The 27,432-nt window shown below is 41.4% G+C and overlaps 1 protein-coding gene across 3 annotated transcripts in view; it reads right to left on the bottom strand.

Moving 5' to 3' along the window:
• Positions 1-15,675: 15,675 nt before the first annotated feature.
• The window catches only part of LOC120046877 (adhesion G protein-coupled receptor B3-like), a 32,910-nt gene continuing 21,153 nt past the window's right edge, over positions 15,676-27,432 (bottom strand). For 2 of the 3 annotated variants that reach the window (XM_038992452.1, XM_038992453.1), the window contains 5 exons: positions 27,316-27,355; positions 22,577-23,373; positions 21,392-21,427; positions 20,359-20,463; positions 15,676-16,998 (listed from right to left, as the gene is read on the bottom strand). In XM_038992452.1, coding sequence (XP_038848380.1) covers positions 16,810-16,998; positions 20,359-20,463; positions 21,392-21,427; positions 22,577-23,373; positions 27,316-27,355 — 1,167 coding nt within the window. In that variant the 3' untranslated portion in view covers positions 15,676-16,809. The remainder of the gene's footprint in view (positions 16,999-20,358; positions 20,464-21,391; positions 21,428-22,576; positions 23,374-27,315; positions 27,356-27,432) is intronic. The other variant, XM_038992454.1, reaches the window with a different exon arrangement.

The raw sequence follows: 27,432 nt of genomic DNA, 5'->3' as shown, positions 1-27,432 counted from the left end.
CCATAGTGGGCTACAGTAGGGTCCCTCCACTGAGACTCCTACAGACAGCACTAACAGATCTGGCACCAGTCCCTCCACTGACACCCCTAGCTGTCTGATGACAGACCTCTAGTTCACACTACGTTTCCACTGTGTTACTCTAGCCTTCAGCAGGCCTTTGGAGAGTTGAACACTGACAACGAGAGGGGAATTCAGGCAAGGCAGGGCAGGAGCAGTGTGGTTATGTTGATGCTGTGTTTTACAGCCCCTGGTCAACCTCTTTGCCCTCTAGAACCGCTGGGATCTGACACAGTCTACCACAGTCAGTTCCCCAATGAAGACTATTTGGCCCTGTCAACAAGCCTGTCAACATGCCACAGCTACATTTTCCCAGAGCTAGATAGTTGTATATACTGTATACTGAAGTCAATATGGCACAGCTACATTTTCCCAGAGCTAGATAGTTGTACATACTGTATACTGAAGTCAACATGGCACAGCTACATTTTCCCAGAGCTAGATAGTTGTACATACTGTATACTGAAGTCAATATGCCACAGCTACATTTTCCCAGAGCTAGATAGTTGTACATACTGTATACTGAAGTCAATATGGATGTAGTACACAGGCCTGCATATTTCATTTTGGAAGCTAGCATACCACTTACAATGCTAGCCCAATACATAGATAACTCATCAAAATGCTAGTCCAATACATAGATAACTGATCACAATGCTAGCCCAATACATAGATAACTAATCACAATGCTAGCTCAATACATAGATAACTAATCACAATGCTAGCCCAATACATAGATAACGAATCACAATGCTAGTCCAATACATAGATAACTAACCACAATGCTAGTCCAATACATAGATAATTAATCACAATGCTAGTCCAATACATAGATAACTAATCATAATGCTAGCCAAATACATAGATAACTAATCACAATGCTAGCCCAATACATAGATAACTAATCACAATGTTAGCCCAATACATAGATAACTAATCACAATGCAAGTCCAATACATAGATAACTAATCACAATGCTAGTCCAATACATAGATAACTAATCACAATGTTAGCCCAATACATAGATAACTAATCACAATGCTAGTCCAATACATAGATAACTAATCACAAGGCTAGTCCAATACATAGATAACTAATCACAATGCTAGCTCAATACATAGATAACGAATCACAATGCTAGCTCAATACATAGATAATGAATCACAATGCTAGTCCAATACATAGATAACTAATCAAAATGCTAGTCCAATACATAGATAACTAATCACAATGCTAGCCCAATACATAGATCACTAATCACAATGCTAGCCCACTACATAGATAACTAATCACAATGCTAGCCCAATACATAGATAACTAACACTTTACTTTTTATTATTTTCCTTACTAGCTCTGACCTTACTAGCTGATAGCTACTTTACTGAGGAAAAGTGTACTTACTATGACCATTAAAAGTGGTTGTCCCACCTAGCTAATTTAAGATGAATTGTAAGTCGCTCTGGATAAGAGCTTCTGCTAAATGACTAAAATGTTCAACTTTAAATTGTAATAGAATGCATCAAGGCTAAGTGGTATGCTAGTGTGGGGCCTGCAATAGTGTGTTGCTAAGCTCCCTGCCATTTTAGGAGACTCATTTTAGATATATCTGTTAGAACAAGTTTGGTGGGAAGTGAGAACAACATTTAAGTGCCTGAAGTCTGCCTACTCTCTCGGGCTCATTGCCAATTCAGAAATACCACACAATGCCACGGTGTTGTATTCATCTCCCTATCTAAGAAGACATTAGTTCTTCAGTTGGTCAGGTCAAAAGGAAGACGAATCGATTGAATCGTTGATGCGGGACTAAAGCAGCAAGATATCAAATCTGGGTTTAAATACTATTCAATATCTTTCAAATACTTTGAGCATTTGTTTTAGCCTGCCTGGAGTGCCAGATGGGCGGAGATTACACTTTTGCGACTATTCTATTGGTTCTGTGTTTCTGTGAGCCAGTGTTTACTTGCTAGTCAACTCAACGACCCCAGGCGGGTGCTTTCTACTCAAACTGAATTAGAAGGTGGAGGATGAGGACTTTTCCACACAAAAATCAATATATACGGGCATTTGAATAAATGATCAATAGCGTGCCCGAAAAGCTGGACATCATTTTAACACAATTATGAGGTGGAAGAATGTCACGATCAGTTTGTTCACATGCAGAGAGAGCAGCCTACTTGGAGGACATAGGCTTGTTATTATCACTGACCAACATGTCTCAATTCAACCTCTTTGCCTTGAAACGGATTTGAATAATCCTCCTGGTATCATCATTATCGTTCGGCTGCAGAAAGGTCACCTACCAAGCTTCCTGCAGTGGCTACTGCTACCGTTCACTAGAAAGGTTAGCAATTCAATGTGTTTCTTTGAAGCTCCCCTGGAAATCAGGTGTACGCTACTATTGGTCTGGAATTTAGTGAAGACTGCTCTTCTATAGTCAGGCAGAAGGGTGAGAGAGGAAGTGATCTAGGAACAGTGTAGGATTGGAAGGGGTTTGAGCCTTGTTCTATAGAGAACACCCACAGAGAGTACATTTACTGGGATCAACGGGGGGCATCCGCCAATCAAGCTCAATCAAACATAGATCAAGTATTTGAATTGATTGGAAATAGTATTTGAACCCAGGTCTGCAACATACTGTTTGTGGTGAGAGTTGGCCTAATGGTTGCCGTGGTGACAGTGATAATTGCTAGAGAGATGGAGGTCACAAAAATAGAAAACCACTTCCCTATACACAGCTTTCTCTCTCTGCCGTTCCTGTGTGTGTGTGTGTGTGTGTGTGTGTGTGTGTGTGTGTGTGTGTGTGTGTGTGTGTGTGTGTGTGTGTGTGTGTGTGTGTGTGTGTGTGTGTGTGTGTGTGCGCGTGCGTACGTGTGCGTACGTGTGCGTACGTGTGTGCGTGTGTGTGTGTGTGTGTGTGTGTTGGGGGGGGGGGGGGGTCTTTGGGGAACAATTTCTGTAGAGTTCAAAGGGGACCAATATGCCGATTAGGTATAGTAAACCTATTAGGTCTCTCTCATCTCAGTAATGATTTACTACAGTACTCTAACCACAAAGCATTCATGATATATTCACAAGCATTCTATTAAGATGTATAAGATAGTGTGCTTTATATGTCAGCTTCATGCCTAAACAAAGAGATGTATTGGCTGAATGAGTATCGATAAGCTCCAGCTAAAATGGTAAAAAGCTCATAAAACGTTTATAGTTCCATACCATAATTAAGGAAGATTTTTTAATTTTTAATTGATTGATATTGATATTGAACTAAAAAGTGACATACATAAAATATCAGCACAGCTTTAAATAAAGTTAACGTATTCCTCCATGCTCTCTCAGACTGTATCCTGTTTGTTGACTAGACAGGAAGGACAATAAAGAGATGAGCAGGTTGACAATCACCTGGTGCCACTTCACTGTATCCCAAATGGCACCCTATCCCCTAACAGTACACTACTTTTTACCAGAGCCCTCTGAGTCCTAGTGCACTATAGGGTATAGGCTGCCATTTGGAATGGAGGCGGAGTCTCTAGTCTCCCCTCCAGTTGGCCTCCAGTCAGGTAGACTGGAGGCCTCTTAACTTCAAAGTAAGTGTCTCTCTCTCTCTCTCTCTCTCTCTCTCTCTCTCTCTCTCTCTCTCTCTCTCTCTCTCTCTCTCTCTCTCTCTCTCTCTCTCTCTCTCTCTCTCTCTCTCTCTCTCTCTCTCTCTCTCTCTCTCTCTCGCTCTATTTCTCTCTCTCTCACTCTATCTCTTTCTTTGTCAGGAGTGAACATCTACCCCTGGCTGGGCTATTTAAAGGGACACACAGAAAGTCCTACTAGTTCATGATGTGATTCTATATTTTTGAAACTCATAAACCTAACTAAAACATGAATGAGGTGCATACCATAGATATAAAACCTGTTCATTCTGTCTTAATAGTACATACAGTACTAACTAGGCTATTCTGTTCCATATTGAAAACGTAAACTTCTTCAGCATGGGTGGGTCCCCTGCGGGATGGTTGAGCTAATGTAGGCTAATGCGATTAGCATGAGGTTGTAAGCAACAAGAACGTTTCCCAGGATATAGACATATCTGATATTGGCTGAAAGCTTAAATTCTTGTTAATCTAACTGCAATATCCAATTTACAGTAGCTATTACAGTGAAATAATACCATGCTGTTGTTTGAGGAGAGAGCACAGTTTTGAAGATGAAAAGTTATTAATAAACAAATTAGGCACATTTGGACAGTCTTTATACCAAATTTTGAATGTAAATGCAATAGTTCATTGGATCAGTCTAAAACGTTGCAAATACACTGCTGCCATCTAGTGGCCAACATCTAAATTGTACCTGGACTGGAATAATACATTATGGCCTTTCTCTTGCATTTCAAAGATGATGGTACAGAAAAATACAAAAACAGTTTTTTTTCTTCCTTTGTATTATCTGTCACCAGATCTAATGTCTTACATTTTCCTACATTCCTTTCACATTTCCACAAACTTCAAAGTGTTTACTTTCAAATGCTACCAAGAAAATGCATATCCTTGCTTCAGGGCCTGAGCTACAGGCAGTGAGATTTGGGTACGTCATTTAGACGAAAATTGAAAGAAAGGGGCCGATCCTTAGTTACACTGCTTCACTGCAGTCTGATTTCCAAGGTTCTGAATACACTGAAGCACTGACTGGTCTGAATAACCCCAGTCAAAGGCTCTGATGTCTCATAACACACTGAAACACTGGTCTGAATAACCCCAGTCAAAGGCTCTGATGTCTCATAACACAAGACTGAAACACTGGTCTGAATTACCCCAGTCAAAGGCTCTGATGTCTCATAACACAAGACTGAAACACTGGTCTGAATAACCCCAGTCAAAGGCTCTGATGTCTCATAACACAAGACTGAAACACTGGTCTGAATAACCCCAGTCAAAGGCTCTGATGTCTCATAACACAAGACTGAAACACTGGTCTGAATAACCCCAGTCAAAGGCTCTGATGTCTCATAACACAAGACTGAAACACTGGTCTGAATAACCCCAGTCAAAGGCTCTGATGTCTCATAACACACTGAAACACTGGTCTGAATAACCCCAGTCAAAGGCTCTGATGTCTCATAACACAAGACTGAAACACTGGTCTGAATAACCCCAGTCAAAGGCTCTGATGTCTCATAACACAAGACTGAAACACTGGTCTGAATAACCCCAGTCAAAGGCTCTGATGTCCCATAACACAAGACTGAAACACTGGTCTGAATAACCCCAGTCAAAGGCTCTGATGTCTCATAACACAAGACTGAAACACTGGTCTGAATAACCCCAGTCAAAGGTTCTGATGTCTCATAACACAAGACTGAAACACTGGTCTGAATAACCCCAGTCAAAGGTTCTGATGTCTCATAACACAAGACTGAAACACTGGTCTGAATAACCCCAGTCAAAGGTTCTGATGTCTCATAACACAAGACTGAAACACTGGTCTGAATAACCCCAGTCAAAGGTTCTGATGTCTCATAACACAAGACTGAAACACTGGTCTGAATAACCCCAGTCAAAGGCTCTGATGTCTCATAACACAAGACTGAAACACTGGTCTGAATAACCCCAGTCAAAGGCTCTGATGTCTCATAACACAAGACTGAAACACTGGTCTGAATAACCCCAGTCAAAGGCTCTGATGTCTCATAACACAAGACTGAAACACTGGTCTGAATAACCCCAGTCAAAGGTTCTGATGTCTCATAACACAAGACTGAAACACTGGTCTGAATAACCCCAGTCAAAGGCTCTGATGTCTCATAACACAAGACTGAAACACTGGTCTGAATAACCCCAGTGAAAGGCTCTGATGTGTCACAGTTTGCAGTAACTTGTTTGTTGTTATAATATCGTAAACGGATGTAGCTCTTTAACCCTGAAGGATTAAGGAAATTTCTATACAATTACTCAAACATGTAAAATGCTGGGTCAAACCACAACCTTTATAATATACTAAGGACCAGAGAGGAGCGATGATGAATATATGCTTCATTAACTAACTAACTAACTAACTAACAACTCCCTCAATACAACAGATGGAAGGGAGAGGCAACACACACACACACACACACTGGTACTGGTACTCCCTGTTTATAGCTCCACATTGATCTGGTACTGGTTCTCCCTGTATATAGCTCCACATTGATCTGGTACTGGTACTCCCTGTTTATAGCTCCACATTGATCTGGTACTGGTTCTCCCTGTATATAGCTCCACATTGATCTGGTACTGGTACTCCCTGTATATAGCTCCACACTGATCTGGTACTCCCTGTATATAGCTCCACACTGATCTGGTACTCCCTGTATATAGCTTCACATTGATCTGGTACTGGTACTTCCTGTATATAGCTCCACATTGATCTGCTACTGGTACTCCCTGTATATAGCTCCACACTGATCTGGTACTTCCTGTATATAGCTCCACATTGATCTGGTACTGGTACTCCCTGTACTGTATATACTGTAGTTCTATTCTTGTGTGCTTTATTTAAATCCTCTTGTGTTAGTTACTATTTTATTTTATGTTGATGGATGACATTATGTTGATGGATGACATTATTATAAGCATTACATTACTATAAGAATGACCTTATTATAAGGATGCCATTATGTTGATGGATGACATTATTATAAGGATGACATTATAAGGATTAAATTATTATAAGGATGACATTGTGTTGATGGCTGACATTATTATAAGGATGACATTATGTTGATGGATGACATTATTATAAGGATGACATTACTAAAATGATGGAATTATGATAAGGATGACATTATTATAAGGATGACATTATGTTGATGGATGACATTATTATAAAGACAACATTAATGTGATGGATGACATTATTATAAGCATGACATTACTATAAGAATTACCTTATTATAAGGATGACATTATATTGATGGATGACATTATTATAAGGATGACATTATAAGGATGAAATTATTATAAGGTTGACATTGTTTTGATGGCTGACATTATTATAAGGATGACATTGTGGTGATGGATGACATTATTATAAAGACAACATTATGTTGATGGATGACATTATTATAAGCATGAAATTACTATAAGAATGACCTTATTATAAGGATGACATTGTGTTGATGGATGACAGTATTATAAGGATGCCATTATTATGAGGATGACATTATGTTGATGGATGCCATTATTATAAGGATGACATTGTGTTGATGGATGATAGTATTATAAGCATGACATTACTATAAGAATGACCTTATTATAAGGATGACATTATTATAAGGATGACATTATAAGGATGAAATTATTATAAGGATTACATTATTTTAAGGATGACATTGTGTTGATGGATGACATTATTATAAGGATGACATTATTATAAGGATGAAATTATGATAAGGATGACATTATGTTGATGGATGACATTATTATAAGGATGCCATTATTATGAGGATGACATTATGTTGATGGATGCCAGTATTATAAGGATGACATTATTATAAGGATGACATTATGTTGAGGATGAAATTATTATAAGGATGACATTATGTTGATGGTTGACATTATTATAAGGATGACATTATTATAAGGATGACATTATGTTGATGGATGACATTATTATAAGGACAACATTATTATAAGGATGACATTATGTTGATTGATGACATTATTATAAGGATAACATTATTATAAGGATGACATTATGTTGATGGATGACATTATTATAAGGATAACATTATTATAAGGATGACATTATGTTGATGGATGACATTATTATAAGGACAACATTATTATAAGGATGACATTATGTTGATTGATGACATTATTATAAGGATGAACTTATTATAAGGATTACATTATTTTAAGGATGACATTGTGTTGATGGATGACATTATTATAAGGACAACATTATTATACGGATTACATTATTTTGATGGATGACATTATTATAAGGATAACATTATATAAGGATGACATTATAAGGATGAACTTGTTATAAGGATTACATTATTTTAAGGATGACATTGTGTTGATGGACGACCTTATTATGAGGATGACATTATTATTAGGATGACATTATTATTAGGATGACATTATGATAAGGATGACATTATGTTGATGGATGACATTATTATAAAGACAACATTATGTTGATGGATGCCAGTATTGTAAGGATGACATTATGTTGAGGATGAAATTATTATAAGGATAACATTATGTTGATGGATGACATTATTATAAGGACAACATTATTATAAGGATGACATTATGTTGATGGATGACATTATTATAAGGATAACATTATTATAAGGATGACATTATAAGGATGAACTTATTATAAGGATTACATTATTTTAAGGATGACATTGTGTTGATGGATGACCTTATTATGAGGATGACATTATTATTAGGATGACATTATGATAAGGATGACATTATAAGGATGACTTTATGTTGATGGATGACATTATAAGGATGACATTATGTTGATGGCTGACATTATTATAAGGATGACATTACTAAACGGGTGAAATTATGATAAGAATGACCTTATTATAAGGATGACATTATGTTGATGGATGACATTATTATAAAGACAACATTATGTTGATGGATGCCAGTATTATAAGGATGACATTATGTTCAGGATGAAATTATTATAAGGATAACATTATGTTGATGGATGACATTATTATAAGGACAACATTATTATAAGGATGACATTATAAGGATGAACTTATTATAAGGATGACATTATTTTAAGGATGACATTGTGATAAGGATGACATTATAAGTATGACTTTATGTTGATGGATGACATTATAAGGATGACATTATTATAAGGATGACATTATGTTGATGGCTGACATTATTATAAGGATGACATTACTAAATGGATGAAATTATGATAAGAATGACCTTATTATAAGGATGACATTATGTTGATGGATGACATTATTATAAAGACAACATTATGTTGATGGATGACATTATTATAAGCATGACATTACTATAAGAATTACATTATTATAAGGATGACATTATGTTGATGGATGACATTATTATAAGGATGACATTATAAGGATTAAATTATTATAAGGATTACATTATTTTAAGGATGACATTGTGTTGATGGATGACATTATTATAAGGATGACATTATTATAAGGATGACATTGTGTTGATGGATGACATTATTATAAAGATGACATTATGTTGAGGATGAAATTATGTTGATGGATGACAGTATTATAAGGATGACATTATTTTGAGGATGAAATTATTATAAGGATGACATTATGTTGATGGATGACATTATTGTATGGATGACATTATTATAAGGTTGACATTATGTTGATGGATGACATTATTATAAGGATGACATTATTATAAGGATGACATTATGTTAATGGATGACATTATTGTATGGATGACATTATTATAAGGATGACATTATGTTGATGGATGACATTATTGTATGGATGACATTATTGTATGGATGACATTATTGTATGGATGACATTATTATATGGATGACATTATTATAAGGTTCACATTATGTTGATGGATGACATGATTATATGGATGACATTATGTTGATGGATGACATTATTGTATGGATGACATTATTATAAGGTTGACATTATGTTGATGGATGACATGATTATATGGATGACATTATGTTGATGGGTGACATTATTATATGGATGACATTATGTTGATGGATGACATGATTATATGGATGACATTATGTTGATGGATGACATTATTGTATGGATGACATTATTATACGGTTGACATTATGTTGATGGATGACATTATTATAAGGATGACATTATGTTGATGGATGACATTATTGTATGGATGACATGATTATATGGATGACATTATGTTGATGGATGACATTATTGTATGGATGACATTATTATACGGTTGACATTATGTTGATGGATGACATTATTATAAGGATGACATTATGTTGATGGATGACATTATTGTATGGATGACATTATGTTGATGGATGACATGATTATATGGATGACATTATGTTGATGGCTGACATTATTATATGGATGACATTATTATAAGGTTGACATTGTGGTGATGGATGACATGATTATATGGATGACATTATGTTGATGGATGACATTATTGTATGGATGACATTATGTTGATGGATGACATTATTGTATGGATGACATTATTATAAGGTTGACATTATTATAAGGATGACATTATGTTAATGGGGGACATTATGTTAATGGGTGACATTATAAGGATGACGTGTTGATGGATTTGGCTTTAGGGGAGTGGTTGCAGAAGTTTCTGGTCACACCAGGATACAGTGGAGGGTTGGAGGGGGAGGCTTAGGTTCCTCCCGCCCACCTTTCTCTCAAATGCACTTACTGTTTTGAAAAGCAAAGGATGAGACAGTATTATTATATTTGATGGACGGGGGTCTCGAGAAGAGGTAGAAGTGGTCTGGTCACATGAGAACAGAGAGGAGGGTTGGGGGAGGCATAGGTTTCTTTCTCACGTATTTCTCCCAACTGTACTTACTCTGCAAAGGATGACATTATTATTCATGTTATTATTTTTGATGGACGGGGGTCTAGAGAAGCGGTAGAAGTGGTCTGCTGCGGTCATACGAGGACACAGAGAAGGGGTGGACGGTGGGGGCTTGGTAGGAGATATGGGTGTTTTTCTGAGCAGATGCTCACTTCAGTCTGTGAACACAAACGTGTGTGTTGAAGCACATGCGTGTGTGTAAGTGCGTGCGTGCCTGCATGCGTGCATGCGTCTGGCGTGCGTGCGTCCATCCGTGTGTGTATGTGTATTTGTGCGTACTTGTGTGTGTGCACGTGCATGGGTGTGTGTGTGTGTGTGTGTGCACACGTGCGTGAGTGTGTGTATGTGTGTGTGTGCTCGTGCGTGGGTGAGTGTGTGTTATTGTGTGTGTGCGCATGTGTGTGTGTGTGTGTGTATGTGTGTGTGTGTGTGTGTGTGTGTGTGTGTGTGTATGTGTGTGTGTGTGTGTATGTGTATGTGTATGTGTATGCTTGCGCGTGTCCGTGTGTGTGTGTTTTGACAGCCACAGATGACTGGTATTAAACTAGGCCAATGAACAGTGATGAATTAATGGAGTGTAGTAAATAACACGTTTCATCAGGGATCCAAATGTGCAGTGAAACGTCTTTGTTTATTTCAGGATAAAAACCATTGGCTGAAGTGGCTTCCATTCTGACAGAAAATAACCCATGACAGTGAGGCTTCTTTGAAGAATACAAGGCGCTCTGGTAAAACAGTGTTATTTCTTCTAGCACCTAATCTGACAGAAAGTAGAATATCATAGCTACTCTGAAACATGTATCCTCTTCCCAAGGAAACCCTGATCCAGAGGCCATGGCTGATTGTTGAATTAGTTGGAAAAGGTGTATAATTGTGATGAATATGTCAACATACCTGTACACTACCTGTACACTACCTGTACAACCAATCCATGTGTATAAGAGAAAAAACATTTTCTCAATCCCCTTCTAAAATACTGGGAAACCTAAATTCCTATTCTGAACACCAAAATAAATCCGTTTTAATTTGAAGATTTAATGCTGAAGAGAGTGGACTACCTATTTTCAAAAGTGCCATAGAATAAGCCCATGTAGGGCAGAATGAACAGACAATTTCCTGTGATCTGGCCATTACATAGGGAACTCCCACTAGATCTATGGTGACTTTAATGCATACTAATGTCTGTCAATCAAAAGTTGGGGACTTCTAGGCTGGGAAGAACAGCTTTGAGGGTTTTGGACACCAGGGGAATATGTCGATGACAGTGGGGTGAGCTTTGGATCACCGTTTTAAATGGGTGGCCGGCTGCTGGAGATCATTGTTGTGGGGGACAAAGAGAGATGACTTTAATTTAGCCTGGGCTTTCATCCCCTCCAGCGGGGCCTGAGGAGGTCGAGCGCTGTCAGGTACAGCCACAGGAGGACTATATGACTTTTCCACATCCTTCTCCTCCTCTTCCTCCTCCTCTCACTCCTCATCACACTCCTCCCCCTCCTCCACCTCCCCCACCTCTCCCTTCTCCTCCTCCTCCTCATCTACCTCCTCTACCTCCTCCTCCTTCTCCACCTCTCCCTCCTCCTCCTCCTCCTCCTCCTCCTCCTCATCTCCCTCATCTACCTCCTCTACCTCCTCCTCATTCTCCACCTCTCCCTCCTCCTCCTCATCTACCTCCTCTACCTCCTCCTCCACCATCAGATTGGCAGGCTTTCAATGATGTAGGCTCACCTTCTCCTCCTCCTTTTCTTCCTCTGTCTCCTTCTCCTGCTGGTGGGTGGATGTCTGTTCCCCTGAGAGGTAACACTGATGCTCTTTCAGTGTCTGCTGTCGTAATGCAGGCTAGGCCAGACCGGGCCCATCAGACAGGACAAACAAGACCCCCCCCCACACAGAGACAAACACACACAACCTTCCCATCAGTCCCCGAGCCAAATCTGCCTGATCTTATCCAGTTAACCTTCTGGAGGCACAGCGCATGCACATAAAACCTATTAGAGTGGGAAAGTTAGCTGGCCGCTAAAGTCCGAAATCAGATACAGTGTACTGAAGAGAGAGGGGGGAGGGGGGGGGGGGGAGAGAGGAGAGAGAGAGAGAGAGAGAGAGAGAGAGAGAGAGAGAGAGAGAGAGAGAGAGAGAGAGAGAGAGAGAGAGAGAGAGAGAGAGAGAGAGAGAGAGAGAGAGAGAGAGACGATGCAGGCTGCTAGACTGACACACAGGGAGAATAAGAGGTGAGGTGACAGATTAAAGGAGGGCAGCGAAGACTACTAATAGTCCGAAATCAGAAGTCCGAAATCAGATACAGTGTACTGAAGAGAGAGAGGGGGGGGGGGGGGAGAGAGAGAGAGAGAGAGAGAGAGAGAGAGAGAGAGAGAGAGAGAGAGACGATGCAGGCTGCTAGACTGACACACAGGGAGAATAAGAGGTGAGGTGACAGATTAAAGGAGGGCAGCGAAGACTACTAATCTACAACCCCTGACATTTATTTCAGAGGACAGTGACAGTGAAGACAGAGTGGAAGGGCTCTGGGGCCAGTCATTTAAAACATATGGGGACATCCACTTCTGCACTGCAATTCAAAGCTGCTCTATGTCGCCTGTCTTCCTATATTTAAAATAATGACAGAAATCTGCCAGTCCTTTTTTATTTAATTCCTAAAGAAACTATACAATATGCTCACGATGTAGGATTCCACTGAGATGTGATAACTGATTTCATTTGACCCTTTAGGTCTCCACTAGGTCTCCACTACCTTATATCAATGTTCTGTTCAGTATCTCTCTGACTGTTCCTAACAGTAACTGTAGGTCTCCACTACCTTATATCAATGTTCTGTTCAGTATCTCTCTGACTGTTCCTAACAGTAACTGTAGGTCTCCACTACCTTGTATCAATGTTCTGTTCAGTATCTCTCTGACTGTTCCTAATAGTAACTGTAGGTCTCCACTACCTTATATCAATGTTCTGTTCAGTATTTCTCTGACTGTTCCTAACAGTAACTGTAGGTCTCCACTACCTTATATCAATGCTCTGTTCAGTATCTCTCTGACTGTTCCTAACAGTAACTGTAGGTCTCCACTACCTTGTATCAATGTTCTGTTTAGTATCTCTCTGACTGTTCCTAACAGTAACTGTAGGTCTCCACTACCTTGTATCAATGTTCTGTTCAGTATCTCTCTGACTGTTCCTAACAGTAACTGTAGGTCTCCACTACCTTGTATCAATGTTCTGTTCAGTATCTCTCTGACTGTTCCTAATAGTAACTGTAGGTCTCCACGACCTTATATCAATGCTCTGTTCAGTATCTCTCTGACTGTTCCTAATAGTAACTGTAGGTCTCCACTACCTTATATCAATGCTCTGTTCAGTATCTCTCTGACTGTTCCTAATAGTAACTGTAGGTCTCCACTACCTTATATCAATGCTCTGTTCAGTATCTCTCTGACTGTTCCTAATAGTAACTGTAGGTCTCCACTACCTTATATCAATGTTCTGTTCAGTATCTCTCTGACTGTTCCTAACAGTAACTGTAGGTCTCCACTACCTTATATCAATGTTCTGTTCAGTATCTCTCTGACTGTTCCTAACAGTAACTTTAGGTCTCCACTACCTTATATCAATGCTCTGTTCAGTATCTCTCTGACTGTTCCTAACAGTAACTGTAGGTCTCCACTACCTTGTATCAATGTTCTGTTCAGTATCTCTCTGACTGTTCCTAACAGTAACTGTAGGTCTCCACTACCTTGTATCAATGTTCTATTCTTTCCATAGGTTTACACCACTGTATATCAATGTACAGTATAATGTCTTCACTAATGTCTTTGACACGCTAACAACGTGAATACAATGTTGTTACTAGTGTAACTACAGAACTACTACAGAGGTATCAGAGAAACGTAGGTCTCTATTCAGTCTCGATGGCTCAAGCGTTACAGATAAAAATGTAAAGGTCATTTCCCATAGAGTTGACATATGCAGCATTTACCGTGAGTGAAGTCTGATGGGGCAGCAGGTAGTCTAGTGGTTAGAGAGTTGGGCCAGTACCCAGCAGGTAGTCTAGTGGTTAGAGCGTTAGGCCAGTAACCGTAAGGTTGCTGGATCGGATCCCCGAGCTGACAAGGTAAAATCTGTCTTTCTGCCACTGAGCAAGGCAGTTAACCCACTGTTCCCCGGGCGCCGAAGACGTGGATGTCAATTAAGGCGGACCCCCCCCCCCCACACCTCTCTGATTCAGAGGGGTTGGGTTAAAAACAGAAGACACATTTCAGTTGAATACATTTAGTTGGACAACTGACTAGGTATCCCCCTTTCCAAGTCTCCGCTAATGCTGGAAACATTGCCTTTACATTTGTATCACGCTGAACTTCCACGATATGGATAGATTCTTTCATTTCACATGTACGTTCTGTTCGTTCTGTCCAACCTAATGTGGGTTTGTTAATGGAAGGTCAAAAGCAAAGCAAAGATGGCAGAACCAGATGGAATACATCTTAATAAGCCTTGTTTACACCTTGCACTAGCATGTAGGTTTCATGATCTGATCAATATGATACAATCACTATCTGATCAAGGTTTGTCGCATCTACACATGGTATTAAAATGTCTCTGATCCATCCACAGTGTCTGCAATGTAAACAGGTATACTTGTATGTAAATTATTTCACAAATATTTTTTCAAAATAAGATACATGCATTTGTTTTAAGACATATTGTGCCATAAGTCAATCATGCCACCTGTCAATGATTTTAGATCTGTCTCCACTTGTAAGATATCCAGACACAATGCACCCCGACTACCTCTGGAATTGGTCAGGAAGATCTGATCACAATAAGATCACAATGCGTCTTTCGCAATGCGTCTACACCTGTCTAAAAATTTGGGCACAATCAGAATGTGGAAAAGATCAGAACAATGGACGCATGTTAGCACAAGGTATAAACGGGGCTTCTGAGGAGAACCTGTTGGTTTAAAGAGCAATACATCTGACAAAGGCATGACCACCAGATAGACTTGACACGTTCTCTGAAGCAGTACGAACATATTTCCTCTTTTATTTACATTCCTTGTTCAAATGTTAACATGTTATAACGCTATAACGCTTGATCAAGTTGGCATTTTTTTCTCATTAAAATAAATTGGCACAAGTAAAACATATGTAGACAAAAGTTTATTTACACCATACAACATTTTTCATTTTTAAATATTTTATACAGGTCTGCAGATGAGAGAGTTTTAGCCGAGAGTCTTCAAGCAAGATTCTGCAGTATTAAAGTTTGTGAAATATATTATTCGTATAAAAGTGAGTATTACCTTTATTGCATTTAAAGCAATGAAGAATGTAGCTTTGACAAACATTCATTTTTATATGACAGAAAAATCCTCTTTGCCTGCCACTCTCGCTCATATATATTTTTTATATTATAAAGTAAAAAGTATAGTAATGGCCAAACAGACTTGTTATAAACTTTTTAAAAACCTGCATAAATATATACATTGTGCTTCCAGGGTCCAGTTTTGTGAAATATAAAACTGGATCCAACGAAGCTGGGATCGACATGGTATTATGTCTTCATTTAGCTTTTGAGGTTTATTCATCTAGAAAGATTTTCACCTTTTTGAAACCAATTCTTCTTACCATGGGTACTCTGAAACACATGATGGTAAATATTGTACACCCACCTGGCTGGCCCGCTGCACTAAGTACACTAGTGAGAATACAAAAAGTAACACTGATGATTTTTGTTGTATTTTTTGTTGTATTTTTTCCTCCTGTCCTCTGCGTTTTCCTCTTAAATGGTATTGGCACATCATGTCCTTGTCATACTCCTTTAGAATCCAGATATGTACTAGGCCAAGGCTGTTAGGACAGTCTGTCCATTTTTTCAGTGCAAAATACATCCTTTCCCCTTTCCTCCATGTCCTGGATATCATTTTCTCCTGGTTATCCTCTTCCTGGGTTTTACTTCCTGGAAGTCTCCTTCCTGGAGTGCATCCAAAATGTCACCCTATTCCCTATATAGTGCACTACTTTTGACCAGAGCCCTATGAGTCCTGTTCAAAAGAGCCCTATGGGTACTGGTGAAAAAGAGGCCTATAGGACCTGGTCATAAGTAGTGCACTTCATTGGGAATAGGGTGCCATTTTGGACTCATTTCCTGGTTTGTTTAGATCAGATCAGACCTCTGTCTGGAAGTCTCCTTCCTGGACGTCTAAGGGGAGATTGACACACTTCTCCCACTCTGCTGCGGTCATCTCCAGAGAGTCCTTGGGGTCAGGGTCTAGTGCATTCATACTGGTGTAGTTCTGGTACTCACAGGCTGGGTTGTAGCTCTCCCAGGGGTTCTTGTTGGCCATGGCCTTGTCCTTGGGAGGACAGGGACAGGTTAGCAGCAGGTATGGACAGGGAGATAGCAGGACATAGCAGGTAGCATGCCTTACAGTCACTAAACATGGTTCACTATAAATTGTTACTATATGTTATACCATATGTACTTTATATGTAATATATAGGATAGGGTCAGGGGTATATATATACAGGGATATGTGAGGGTTATTACTTAGAAGGGAGCATGCCTCACTGTCACTGGTTACAGTTCACGGTTCTTCTTCTTCTTAAACATTGGGTAACATTGGTTAATAATAACTTTCATGAATAACCATGAATAAACTGTTTATAAATACATTTGAATTTCATCACTTTAAAACATTTATAAACATTAATATGAAAGTTATAATGGATTATCCATGAAAGTTATTATATAGTATAGCCAAACAATGGATTATGCAGAGACTTTGAATCATGCGGTACGGCCTCTATGCATTGATCACCTCAACTAATGTTCTGGTAGAGCATATTAATGGTGTAATGGTTCTATGAGAGGTGTAAGTAACAAAAGGTAATGTAATGATAAGTATCTCAAATGTGAATAATATGGTTATATCATGGAAGAATTCAAATGAATAGTGCGTTCCCTTCTCTCTGAAGAACGGTGAAGAGGGACTAGAGGACGAGCTTCCACCTTGTCTGACTGTGTGCCGTTCTGTTCCCATAATCTGGATGTACTCGTACTGACACTCACAGAGAGACTAGTAGGGAGGCAAATAGGGCAGCGAGCTATCTGAGCTGTTACTATGCAGTCAGGGAATACACAATGGTCACTAATGTTGTCTGTAGCTCTGGAGCCTGCCGGCTATTCAGCAAGCCTAGCCAGCACTGCAGTACATTTAATCAGCCAGCCCAGCCAGCACTGCAGTACATTTAATCAGCCAGCCCAGCCCAGCCAGCACTGCAATACATTTGTTCAGCCAGCCTAGCCAGCACTGCAGTACATTTGTTCAGCCAGCCCAGCCAGCACTGCAGTACATTTATTCAGCCAGGCTAGCCAGCACTGCAGTACATTTATTCAGCCAGCCCAGCCAGCACCGCAGTACATTTATTCAGCCAGCCCAGCCAGCACTGCAGTACATTTAATCAGCCAGCCCAGCCAGCACTGCAGTACATTTATTCAGCCAGCCCAGCCAGCACTGCAGTACATTTATTCTGCCAGCCCAGCCGGCACTGCAGTACATTTATTCAGCCAGCCCAGCCAGCACTGCAGTCCATTTATTCAGCCAGCCCAGCCGGCACTGCAGTACATTTATTCAGCCAGCCCAGCCAGCACTGCAGTGCATTTATTCAGCCAGCCCAGCCGGCACTGCAGTACATTTATTCAGCCAGCCCAGCCAGCACTGCAGTACATTTATTCAGCCAGCCCAGCCAGCACTGCAGTACATTTATTCAGCCATCCCAGCCGGCACCGCAGTACATTTATTCAGCCAGCCCAGCCAGCACTGCAGTACATTTATTCTGCCAGCCCAGCCGGCACTGCAGTACATTTATTCAGCCAGCCCAGCCAGCACTGCAGTACATTTATTCAGCCAGCCCAGCCAGCACTGCAGTACATTTATTCAGCCAGCCCAGCCGGCACTGCAGTACATTTATTCAGCCAGCCCAGCCAGCACTGCAGTGCATTTATTCAGCCAGCCCAGCCGGCACTGCAGTACATTTATTCAGCCAGCCCAGCCAGCACTGCAGTACATTTATTCAGCCAGCCCAGCCAGCACTGCAGTACATTTATTCAGCCAGCCCAGCCAGCACTGCAGTACATTTATTCAGCCAGCCCAGCCGGCACTGCAGTACATTTATTCAGCCAGCCCAGCCAGCACTGCAGTACATTCATTCAGCCAGCCCAGCCAGCACTGCAGTACATTTATTCAGCCAGCCCAGACGGCACTGCAGTACATTTATTCAGCCAGCCCAGCCGGCACTGCAGTACATTTATTCAGCCAGCCCAGCCGGCACTGCAGTACATTTATTCCAGAAAAAAAAGAAGGAAAACAAAGGATGTAGTTTTCTATATAAATGTCCTTGTGGTGGTTACTAAGCAACAAGCAGAGAATTACACTGTGCAGTGGGGCTGATTGAAATGTGAGAGAAGACAGAGAGGATTACATGACATGGCAGGCCGAGGGGCTAACTGCCTGCCTGCCTACTTGCATGCCGCAGAGCTGACACTATTCTCACACAACAATAGGCCTGAGTGTGTTTTGGTCAACAGGCCAATTTCTGTCTGTATCCTATTCCCAGGATACAGTGCAGAAAACAATGCAGAAAGCATTCACTCAGAAGTGATCAATCCTGACTGACCATGTCCGGTGTCTTGAATGATAGACATCTGAATTTGAATGGACTCTAATTCAGATGGACTACCACGACAGACAACCATCTCACAGTGGCTCTTTTCAATACATCTATGATACATAGTCTTAACCTTGCCCCCCCCCCCCCCCCCCCCCCCCCCCCCAATTTGCTGGGTGGTGGTAAAGAGCGCCAAGCAGGATCCTTTTCTCGATTCCTTGCATCCTTGTCCGAGTGGAGGGACTTTGGACCGTCTCCTTCAATATGGTTGAGGAGGAGGCGAGGATATAGGATACAAGGAAATATGGAAAGATTAATTGAGAAGGAGCCAGTGAATCTGCAGACTGCCTAAATGAGATAATGCCTACCCTCTCTCAGACAGAGTCTCTCAACTAGAGACTAGTCCCCCCCTCCACCAGCAGCAGCTGGCAGGCCTGTTAGGTATAGGGCCATGTCACTGAACCCCCTCACCAGCAGCAGCTGGCAGACCTGCTAGGTATAGGGCCATGTCACTGAACCCCCTCACCAGCAGCAGCTGGCAGGCCTGCTAGGTATAGGGCCATGTCACTGAACCCCCTCACCAGAAGCAGCTGGCAGGCCTGCTAGGTATAGGGCCATGTCACTGAACCCCCTCACCAGCAGCAGCTGGCAGGCATGCTAGGTATAGGGCCATGTCACTGAACCCCCTCACCAGCAGCAGCTGGCAGGCATGCTAGGTATAGGGCCATGTCACTGAACCCCCCCACCAGAAGCAGCTGGCAGGCCTGCTAGGTATAGGGCCATGTCACTGGATCTGTTAATTTGCTCAATGACTCACTACGTGTGCTGCTGAGCGGATCGATATCTATAAAATACTATCTATCCTGACATCATCTTGTTTTGTACTCTAATTGGTCGACAACCACCAGCTTCGACCAATCACCCCACCTGGATCTTCTCCAGCTCTGTAATTGGTCTACAACAGACGACCGCTGACCAATCATCTCTCTCTGCCCTTCACCATTTCCTGTTACTGCTGATTTCCTGTTCCTGGTATTATTACTCACCATGCTGCCCATATTTGGTATGTCTTGAAATCGATCCAGGGTTTGAAATTTCTGATTCAGTTCTTGGAACAGCTCCATGTGTCTTTTCCTGGTGTGCATGACTTTCTGCAATGGCAAGGGGTTCGTTTTGGTTTGGAAATCAAAGCCAATAATAGGATGGAGATTATAATGCAATGTATTATCCTCTCCAACCCGTGCACCTTTCTGAATAGCATTTAATCTGCCACTGGTATTACGGCAAGCCTAAAACATATTAAAGGGGCCAATGTCTTTCAAGGATTTTTTGCATATAATGTAAGCCAGTTGAGTAATTACATTTAATTTATGGCAAATTTTATTATCAAATCTACCTTTCGCATTTATGCAGAAAATTTGATGTAGAAATGGAATAAACCCACAAAAGTGGTGTGAGACATTTGTGTCTTGGGCTGTCAGCCAATGTCATATTTTCCATAGAAAAAGTGCAAAAGTCAGGTGTGAAATGTGCATGTGACTTTATAAAGCGTAACAGTTTTCAAATCAACTCATAGCCAACGGATGTATGTAGGAGATGGAGGGGGAGCAACATGAGAGCGGGTGAGATTGGCTGGCTGCCCTGTAGATTGACAGTGTTGCTTTCACCTTAACTACGCCACACATCAATACATCTGTTTTGTGTCAAAACCATGTTACTCCAATAAGCTTAAGAGCTACACAAGGTAGTAGTACAATTAAAGGGTAGGGCAAACACAAATGCTCAGTGTAACAACAGTAGTGAATTAAAGGGTAGGGCAAACACAAATGCTCAGTGTAACAACAGTAGTGAATTAAAGGGTAGGGCAAACACAAATGCTCAGTGTAACAACAGTAGTGAATTAAAGGGTAGGGCAAACACAAATGCTCAGTGTAACAACAGTAGTGAATTAAAAGGTAGGGCAAACACAAATGCTCAGTGTAACAACAGTAGTGAATTAAAGGGTAGGGCAAACACAAATGCTCAGTGTAACAACAAAAGCCTGAAGCATGCACTTTGCCAACCAGTAAGTTTACTTACTTCAAAGTCCATATCTTGGTAGCGCGATTTTCTTCTCTGAAGACAAAACAAACATATTGTAGATAATTAGACAGTCTGTTAACATGAGGGGTCATTAACTTCTGAATACTATAGAAATTATAATTATATTAATGAACACTAAATAACATTCTAACCATGACAAAATAAGCTCATTTTATTTTACGGCAACAACGTGACAATCTTCTCACTTGAACACAGCTACACATTACTTCTGTATTTACCTCTGTCACAATCTCTCACTGGAACACAACAACAAACAAAACCTTTATTTACTTAAACCAACACTTCAACAGTCTTCTCCACTCCAGCCTACCTCTAAGGTTAAACCAACACTTCAACAGTCTTCTCCACTCCAGCCTGACTCTAAGGTTATCCAACACTTCAACAGTCTTCTCCACTCCAGCCTATCTCTAAGGTTAAACCAACACTTCAACAGTCTTCTCCACTCCAGCCTACCTCTAAGGTTAAACCAACACTTCAACAGTCTTCTCCACTCCAGCCTACCTCTAAGGTTATCCAACACTTCAACAGTCTTCTCTACTCCAGTCTACCTCTAAGGTTATCCAACACTTCAACAGTCTTCTCCACTCCAGCCTATCTCTAAGGTTAAACCAACACTTCAACAGTCTTCTCCACTCCAGCCTACCTCTAAGGTTATCCAACACTTCAACAGTCTTCTCCACTCCAGCCTACCTCTAAGGTTATCCAACACTTCAACAGTCTTCTCTACTCCAGCCTATCTCTAAGGTTAAACCAACACTTCAACAGTCTTCTCTACTCCAGCCTACCTCTAAGGTTATCCAACACTTCAACAGTCTTCTCCACTCCAGCCTATCTCTAAGGTTATCCAACACTTCAACAGTCTTCTCCACTCCAGCCTACCTCTAAGGTTATCCAACACTTCAACAGTCTTCTCCACTCCAGTCTACCTCTAAGGTTATCCAACACTTCAACAGTCTTCTCCACTCCAGCCTACCTCTAAGGTTATCCAACACTTCAACAGTCTTCTCTACTCCAGCCTACCTCTAAGGTTATCCAACACTTCAACAGTCTTCTCCACTCCAGCCTACCTCTAAGGTTATCCAACACTTCAACAGTCTTCTCCACTCCAGTCTACCTCTAAGGTTATCCAACACTTCAACAGTCTTCTCCACTCCAGCCTACCTCTAAGGAGCTCATGGATATGGTGGATCCCGTCTCGCTCCTCGACAGCCCTCCAGTCTCTTCCATCTCAGCCAGGAAGTTCTTGACAGCGGTTCGGGGTTCAAAGGGCAGGTTCTGCTGCATGTGTTCCTGTCCTCCTCCTGACCCGTACTGCTGGTGCAGGTTCTGATCCATGTTCACCCCCATGTTCATGTGCTCCATGACCCCGATCCCGCCCATCCCCGTCGGGCTCATGTTGAAGTCCGGTGCCATCTTGTAGTGTTGCATCATCCTATCGTGGGGCAGCGTATCTCCCATGCCCAGGCCCATGTTCATCTTGGTGGAGCTATCGTCCTTCAGGAGAGTGGGAAGTGTGTTACAGTTCCCAGATCCTGCTGCCGCCGCAGAAGCCCGTGGCATCACGATGTAGTCTGTCTCCATCATCTGGCCTTGGGGTGAATGTCCGCCCATACCACCCATACCGCCCATGCTGCCCATGTCGTGGCCACTGCCCATCCCGCCGTGCCCGTGCCCGCCCATATCCTGGTCGGACTGACGGAGAGCATCATCGGTGCACAGGTAGACGGTGCGGCGCATGTCGGACACGCTGTCGCCCAGGCAGCCCTCACCCATGTCGCCCATGGGGCCCATGTGCATGCCGGGCTGCTGGATCATCACCTTGGAGATGATGTTGCCGGGTAAGGTGGAGTAGTTGAGCCCCTCGGGACCCTTCTCATCCTCCTCGTCATTCAGAGAGATGCGGGATAGGGTGCCGGTGATGGTCGCCGCGCGGCAAGAGCCCATGTCTTTGTGGAGAGCTGTGGAGAGGAGAGAAAGGGGAGTTAGTGGAGAATGAATGCACCATACTGACAGACAGGGTGGTTAGTGGAATGAATGGACCATACTGACAGACAGGGTGGTTAGTGGAATGAATGGACCATACTGACAGACAGGGTGGTTAGTGGAATGAATGGACCATACTGACAGACAGGGTGGTTAGTGGGGAATGAATGCACCATACTGACAGACAGGGTGGTTAGTGGAATGAATGCACCATACTGACAGACAGGGTGGTTAGTGGGGAATGAATGCACCATACTGACAGACAGGGTGGTTAGTGGGGAATGAATGCACCATACTGACAGACAGGGTGGTTAGTTGGGGAATGAATGCACCATACTGACAGACAGGGTGGTTAGTGGGGAATGAATGCACCATACTGACAGACAGGGTGGTTAGTGGGGAATGAATGCACCATACTGACAGACAGGGTGGTTAGTGGGGAATGAATGCACCATACTGAGAACTAATGTCAGTCTGTTCTGTATGATCTGTTTATTTCTCATTGTATGCTTATTTTAAATCATTCCGATTTCAAACCATTGTTGCATTTCAGACCATTGTTGCAGATTTCAGACCATTGTTGCATTTCAGACCATTGTTGCAGATTTCAGACCATTGTTGCAGATTTCAGACCATTGTTGCAGATTTCAGACCATTGTTGCATTTCAGACCATTGTTGCAGATTTCAGACCATTGTTGCAGATTTCAGACCATTGTTGCAGATTTCAAACCATTGTTGCAGATTTCAGATTATTGTTGCATTTCAGACCATTGTTACATTTCCTTTTGATGAATATGCGTACAGAGTTGAAATAATAACGCCAGGACACTTGGCACACATTGAAACAATGAACCGGATGTGTCCATTTTACAGTGTAATGACTATTTCCTCATACAGCTGGGAAGAAATAGACAAAAGTTAACTACCGATCTCCTCAAATAGGACACAGGGACACTACTTCAAAAGAGCCACTATAGAGGATTAGATGTTCCTGATATAACTAAGTACAGAGCCGACAAGCCTCTGAGGAGGACTTTCCTCAAATTCGACCTGAAATCCCGGATACCTACGACACCTTTTTATCTTATTAAAGTTTGGTTCACCTTGGAAAACCCCCAAAACCTCAGACACAAAACCAGGAGAGGCTTGCTTTTTGTTCTAAAGCTCCCTTGTCAGAAGTCAGAAATCCCCTCTGTTTTGGGGGAACAGAACAGCCTGTACTGCTGTTCTCTGTGCCTCTCTCCACCGCTGCAGAGATGATGTCTGCGTCCCAAATGGTAGCATATTCCCTACATAGTGCACTACTTTTGATGAGAGCTCTATGGGCGCTGGTCCCTATTGGCCCTGGTCAAAAGTAGTGCCCTATGAAGGGAATAGGGTGCCATTTGGGATGCATTTGGGGCCATTTTAATCTTGGCCTTCTGAATCCTCCACAGGGGAATTGCCTGCTTGAAAACCAACAGGCTGCAAGGGGAACACAAGGTCAGCAGTGTGTGTGTGTGTGTGTGTGTGTGTGTGTGTGTGTGTGTGTGTGTGTGTGTGTGTGTGTGTGTGTGTGTGTGTGTGTGTGTGTGTGTGTGTGTGTGTGTGTGTGTGTGTGTGTGTGTGTGTGTGTGTGTGTGTGTGTGTGTGTGTGTGTGTGTGTCCAGCCCAGAGCAGCACGGCCAGAAACAGAAAACATAACACTTCCCTTTTTGTTTTCAGCCTGAATCACCACAGAGTGGAGCAGGGAGATAAACAGTGGTGCAGAGAGAGAGAGAGGAAGGAGGGGTTGGGGTAGAGGTAGAGGGTGGTGGAGGTGGAATGACTCCATGGCCAGAGGGATGGGCAGGCAGGCGAGGGATTATTCCTGGTATATATTCTTGGCACAGTTATTATTGTTTCCTGGTATGTATTCCTGGTATATATTCCTGGTGTTATTCCAAGTATTCCCGATGGATAACAGAATTTGGATTTTTATTCATTACTTTTATCCTAAACACTAGAACCGCTAAAGCAGTCATTTTGATTGCTCATGATTTATATATTTTTATATTACTCTGCCATGTTTTAAGTCTTTAAGTCTTAATATCAACAACAGAACTAGAGTTATAACCAGTTTTAAGAAGGCATGTCATTTTTTGGAAAAGTTTTCCCCCGTTGCCCAGCTGATAATCACTCCACGATTGCCTGAAAACTGAACCTAAAATATACCAAAACTAATTTCACACATATAACAACAAATTAAATAAATAAAGTAAAGTATGGGGGAGTTGATGAGTGAGGGGAAGCGAACAATTAATAATGATGTAAATCACCAATTGTGAATGAAGAACAGGGCGGGCCATTCTATTGTAATGATCTATTCTAATTATATGCCTCATCTGAAAATGGTATGTTCCCTTTATCAGTTCACCAAATTAAAGCAGTCTTATCAGTCTACTCTGGACTACTTGGAGTAGGCTACACAGGGAGAGCATGTGTAATTATACACTACCGTTCAAAAGTTTGGGGTCACTTAGAAATGTCCTTGTTTTTGAAAGAAAAGCACATTTTTTGAGGACAAGAACATTAGTGTCTAGTTTGAGAAACAGATGCCTCACAAGTCCTCAACTGTCAGCTTCATTATATAGTACCCACAAAACACCAGTCTCAACGTCAACAGTGAAGAGGCGACTCAGGGATGCTGGTCTTCTAGGCAGAGTTCCTCTGTCCAGTGTCTGTGTTCTTAATCTTTTTTTTTATTGGCCAGTCTGAAATATGGCTTTATCTTTGCAACTCTGCCTAGAAGGACAGCATCCCGGAGTCGCCTCTTCACTGTTGACGTTGAGACTGGTGTTTTGTGGGTACTATTTAATGAAGCTGCCAGTTGAGGACTTGTGAGGTGTATGTTTCTCAAACTAGACACTCTAATGTACTTGTCCTCAAAAAAGGTGCTTTTCGTTTCAAAAACAAGACAAATATGGTTCTTCATGTTCTGAATGGTTCCGTGGGGTCTTTCTCTGACGTATCATTAACATTACATCCTAGAAGTCAGATTTCATAACCTTATACATCCCATAATAATTTCTCGACAAAACTTGGGAGGATTTTTATATTTTGTGGTCATCGTCTTCCAAGTTGTTTCTTCAGGTTTTTTACGTTTAAAATAAAAAACAAGGGTAAAAACTACAATCAATTTTGAACGGATTATGATAGAGACATGAGGTTAGAACTACTGGTTTTGTTAAAGGAGTATTTACACAATGAACATTTACCTATTGGTCAAAATATGTGTTTGTGATTGGACACCTTACACACTCTTAAAAACACAACATGTTTACATCAAAAGACTCTAAAAAACGCTTAAAAACGCAATACTTTAAACATGAGTCATCAACAAACCAATGAAACCAGGGCTACAGTGCAATGCTTTCCCATCGGCCATTTTGTTAATGAACAACAACTACAACGGGATGTTTAAAATGATAAGCGCAGTCATTATTATTCAAATTCACGACTCTCTATCTTACCCTTCCCTTTGATATCAAACAATGCGTTTCATCCCACACAGAAAGCTAGCCGGCTTTCTGACACCTAACAAATTCTCTTTTTTACACTGAAGCCTTCTCTATCACTCCTCGTCTATGTCCCAAATGGCACCCCTATTCCCTTTATAGCGCACTACCTGTGACCAGGGCCCATAGGTAAAGTAGTGCACTATATAGGGAATAGGGTTCCATTTGGGATGCAGACCCTGTTCTCACATCAAATGAGCCTGTTTTGATTATTAAGCCAGCAGGCGTCCAATGTGGATAGTGTGCTGTTACACAACCTGGGAAGTTATTTTATGTTGTGTTTTACCCCCATTGTGTCTAACCTCTTTTTAGGGCTTTAATTTCAATAGGCAATGTAATCAGGAGCTCATTAATTGAATATGACACCATCTGGTTATTACCTGAACGACAGGCGATGTCAACGTCTTTCTCAAAGTCCGTCTGTTGGGAGAGAAAAGACAACAGTGGTGAAAATACAGACATAGATTTCAGCATTGACACAACACAAAATGTCATAT

Source organism: Salvelinus namaycush, chromosome 4 (assembly GCF_016432855.1).
Source record: "Salvelinus namaycush isolate Seneca chromosome 4, SaNama_1.0, whole genome shotgun sequence".
Lineage (NCBI taxonomy): Eukaryota > Metazoa > Chordata > Actinopteri > Salmoniformes > Salmonidae > Salvelinus > Salvelinus namaycush.
Note: the sequence above shows the minus strand (reverse complement) of the source record. Positions and strands in the feature narration are given on the sequence as shown.